This window comes from Aplysia californica, unplaced genomic scaffold (genome assembly GCF_000002075.1).
Source record: "Aplysia californica isolate F4 #8 unplaced genomic scaffold, AplCal3.0 scaffold00719, whole genome shotgun sequence".
NCBI lineage: Eukaryota > Metazoa > Mollusca > Gastropoda > Aplysiida > Aplysiidae > Aplysia > Aplysia californica.
Genome location: NW_004797989.1, coordinates 360,794 through 365,253, shown reverse-complemented (window position 1 = coordinate 365,253; position 4,460 = coordinate 360,794). Strand labels below are relative to the sequence as shown.

The 4,460-nt window shown below is 48.5% G+C and overlaps 1 protein-coding gene across 1 annotated transcript; it reads left to right on the top strand.

The window, feature by feature from the left end:
* The first annotated feature begins 2,370 nt into the window (after positions 1 to 2,370).
* Positions 2,371 to 4,164, top strand: LOC100533414 (pedal peptide 4). Its single transcript, NM_001204697.1, is given in 2 exon segments — positions 2,371 to 3,871; positions 3,874 to 4,164. Coding segments are annotated over 2 exon segments (1,605 nt in total). The 5' UTR covers positions 2,371 to 2,421; the 3' UTR covers positions 4,029 to 4,164.
* Positions 4,165 to 4,460: the final 296 nt, after the last annotated feature.

The following is a 4,460-nucleotide window of genomic DNA, read 5'->3' as shown; positions in this document are numbered from 1 at the left end:
TAGTCCTTGAAATAACATTATTATAGAGAGTCTTTATCCCCTTTTACATGAAACTTCAGAACACTTGTGCACATACATGTGTTATATTTCCAGCCATTTCTGCCGAGGTCCCAAGGAGACTATTTATTATTCCTTTTTCTCTCTCTCTCTCTCCAGATCAGTGGCCCGGCAGTCGCCGCGAGTACAAAAGGTCTACTCCCGAAGATCCGGAAACTGCCAGAGGTCAACAGCACCGAGGAACAAACGCCGGGAGATGACCCATCGTCCGCTGTGTCAAAGCCTGGGAGTGGTGGCGTGGAAAAGTCTAAGGGTGGTCAGCCGGCCAAGGGCACACATCACCCGGACACACAGGCGGGTGGTGGGCACGGCAAGGGCAAGGGCAAGGGCAAGGGCAAGGGCAAGGGCAAGGGCCCGGGCGGGAAGGGCAATGGTCAAGGAGCGGGCAACGGACATCGCGTGGTCAGGAGAAGCTTCGACTCCATCTCTCACTCCGGCCTGCGCGGCATGGAGCAGAACTTCTGGGGCCGGGTGGCCACGAGATCAGACGACAAGGCGCCCGGGTATGGCCATGTGGGGCCCGTTTATGGAAACCCGTGGAAAAGAAGTGGTTTTGGAGAGGAAGGTGATGACGATGTGGATGAGGAAAACGAAGCGGTAGAGGATGAGGAGGAAGAGGAAGAGGAAGATGGGGAACGTGAAATGAGCGTGGATGGTAGTGAGGAGATGGAGGGTGATTCAGATAACAACAACGAAGATGAGGAAGAACTTAGAGCGGAGGAGGAGGAGAGAGAAAACGGAGAGAAAGTCGAAGACGCACGGTTCCGTGACACCGTTTTGTACCCAGAGTCCTTGTCGGCCGCCATAAATCGGGACCTGGAGTTGGCGCAAACTCCCCCCGCTCCTTCCCCGCTGACTCGTTTGAGATTTGTCGTGTTCCCGCCCAGAATGAGCGCCCGGCTTGGTTTAACGACCTACAGGCCCTCGCTCTACGCTCGCCGCCGGCACGCACAGGACGCCAGGATTACAGGCAGGGTCTCCACTCGAGGGTTTGATCCCATCTCCAGGGGGCACGGGTTGACCGCTCTCAGACAAAACTTCCTCGACAAGAAGGACGCCTATGGTAGCGTGTGGCCCGTTCCGTCCTGGAAGAGAGGGTTCGATTCCATCAGCAGGGGGAAGGTGTCCGGAATCTTTCAGAATCACCTGAGTAAGAAGTACTTGGACTCTATCGCAAACGGACAGAGGCTCGTGGGGAGCTTAGGGCAGAGCTTTCTGTCCAAAAGAGGGTTCGATTCCATGGGATACAACTCCGAGATATCAGGGCTGGGCCAGAACTTTCTAACGAAGCGTCAGTTTGACTCTATCTCGGGCAGCGGTCTTGGGGGGATGGAGCAGAACTTTCTAGACAAAAGAAATTACGACAAAATCGTCGGTGAGCTATTAAACGGACTTAACGCGAAGCGGTTAATTAAAAAAGCTTTCGACAAAATTTCCCAAAGTGGTTTGACAGGACTGCATCAAAACTTTTTAGAAAAGAAAAACTTTGATTCCATATCCGGCAACGCTTTGCATAGCATGAACCAGAACTTTTTGTCGAAAAGAACGCTTGATTCTATCGCAGGTGGTCGTTTTCATGGAATGGGTCAGAACTTTTTATATAAGAGACCTCTTGATTCTATTTCTTCAGGAGGCTTCCACGGCATAGGACAAAATTTTCTTTCCAAAAAGTCCCTAGATTCTATTGCAAGTGGAGGTCGTTTTAACGGCATGAATCAAAATTTTCTCTCTAAAAAGTCCTTAGATTCTATAGCTAGTGGAGGTCGTTTCAATGGAATGAATCAAAATTGGCTCTCCAAAAAGTCCTTGGATTCTATTGCTAATGGGGGTCGTTTCAACGGAATGAATCAAAATTTTCTCTCCAAAAAGTCCTTGGATTCTATTGCTGGTGGGGGTGGTTTCAACGGAATGAATCAAAACTTTCTCTCCAAAAAGTCCTTGGATTCTATTGCTGGTGGGGGTGGTTTCAACGGAATGAATCAAAATTTTCTCTCCAAAAAGTCCTTGGATTCTATTGCTGGTGGGGGTGGTTTCAACGGAATGAATCAAAATTTTCTCTCCAAAAAGTCCTTGGATTCTATTGCTGGTGGGGGTGGTTTCAACGGAATGAATCAAAATTTTCTCTCCAAAAAGTCCTTGGATTCTATTGCTGGTGGGGGTGGTTTCAACGGAATGAATCAAAATTTTCTCTCTAAAAAGTCCTTAGATTCTATTGCTAGTGGAGGTGGTTTCAACGGAATGAATCAAAATTTTATCTCCAAAAGATCGTTAGATTCTATAGCTGCTGGCGGTTTCAATGGAATGAATCAAAACTTCTTGTCAAAAAAATCATTGGACTCCATATCAGGAAGCCGTTTTCATGGAATGAATCAAAACCATTTGTCCAAAAGACCGCTGGATTCCATATCTGGTAGCAAATTTCACGGAATGAATCAAAACTATTTGTCAAAACGACCGCTGGATTCCATATCTAGCGGGTTCAACGGAATGAGACAGAACTTCTTATCAAAGAAAAGCTTTGACTCTATTTCCGGCAGCGGGCTGCACGGGATGGGCCAGAACTTTCTCGACGGGAAGAGAACATTTGACTCAATCGGAGGGGGTGACTTACAAGGAATGGGCCAAAATTTTCTGACATCAAAAAGAGGTTTTGACCCAATTTCAACAGGCTCTCTGCACGGAATGCGTCAAAACTTTTTCGGACACAAAAGAAGTTTTGACTCAATAAGCAGAAATCGGTTAGGAAATTTACGTCAAAATTTTTTGAGTAAACGAGCAGACGAGAGCGCGGATGAGTGGAGTGTTAATAACGCTTCACCCGAGAAAAGATTCGATTCGATCAGCACTAGCGCTCTCAATGGCATGGGCCAAAATTTCTTCGACAAAAAGTACTTTGACAATTTTCCAGAAGGTGCTGTATCGAAGAGGTTCGACCCCATTTCTTCATCGGGGACCTTAAGCGGATTACAACAGAATTTCCTTAAGAAAAAAGACTCTGACTCCAGGTCGGCGGGCGGGATGGGAGGAGTCCGCCTGAGTTTTCCACGACAGACAGGAAGTGTGGACGGCATGACGTCATCTAAACGCCAGTTTGACTCCATCTCTGGGGGCAGCGGCATCGGCGGTCTGGGTCAGAACTTCCTGAACAAGCGACAGTTTGATTCGATAAACGAGGGGGATATAGGCGGGATGGAGCAAAACTTTCTCAGTGGGAAACGATTCGATACCATTTCCAGTGGTAAAATGGCAGGATTCAATCAGAATTTTCTTGGCAAGCGACAGTTTGATTCCATTTCTACTGGGGAGATGAGCGGGATGGACCAAAACTTTCTGGGAAAACGCGGCTTCGATTCCATCAACAGCGACTCTCGCATTTCCGGAATGGGGCAAAAGTATTTGGTTCGTCGTAGCTCCAGCCTCGAACCTCTACCCTCAGCAGAAGTGAGCGAGCAGCCCCATGACGTCTACAAACGCAGCCCAGAGGATGTGACGTCTCTGGAAGCCAGTCACGACTCGGCTGTTGTCACCGGCGATACTTCAGAACCGATCGGACCTGAGCATCGTTTTATAAAACGCAGCTTCGATTCTATTTCCAGATTTTCAGGAGGTATGGCGGGCATGAGTCAGAACTATCTGTCTCGCAGAGCGTCTAACACTCGTGCTCTGGACTCGAACTCCCAACCGTCGTCGTCATCAGCAAGCTACACTAGCCGTGGCACTAACGACGTGACTTCACTCGCCGGAGTAGACAACGATCACGAACTCTGGCGCATCCTGGACAAGAAAAACTTGGACTCAATCTCCAGATTGGGCGCTATTTCCGGCTTTCATCAGAACTTCTTAGGCTTGCCGTCTGCCAAACGCGCGGGCCAGGGCGCGCGAGACTCCAGCCAACATCACCCCGCCACCGATCCTCTCTTCAATCGATGGGATTACCAAAGATCGGGGTCCGCAGATTTCTCAGAGATTAAAACCGAACCAAGCCGACCAGTCAGTTCTGACATAACTGACGATTCTGTCAACCTAAGGGAAGAGGAAATGGACTCACCGTTGTCTAACGGCGCCAAAACAGCCACGGTCGTCAACAGTGATGACGTCAGCAACGAAGAAAAGGGAGGAGATTCGAGTGTGGACAAAAATAGACCTGCGGGTTTCTCCGTTAACATTGAGGACAAGAACACATTAGACAAAAGTCAACAAGAACGGTAGCTAAGAAAGACTTTTATTTTACTTTGATTTTTCGTAATATCTATAAGATCAGAAGCTACCGCCAGGGAGGGAGATGAAAGGGGTTGGGGGTGCCGTTTGGAATGGGGGTGGGGGTGAAAGTTGTGCAGGAGATGACACATTTTAGGTGAAAAGATTGGGAGGAAGGGGGGGGGGGGTAATGACACGTTTATGTG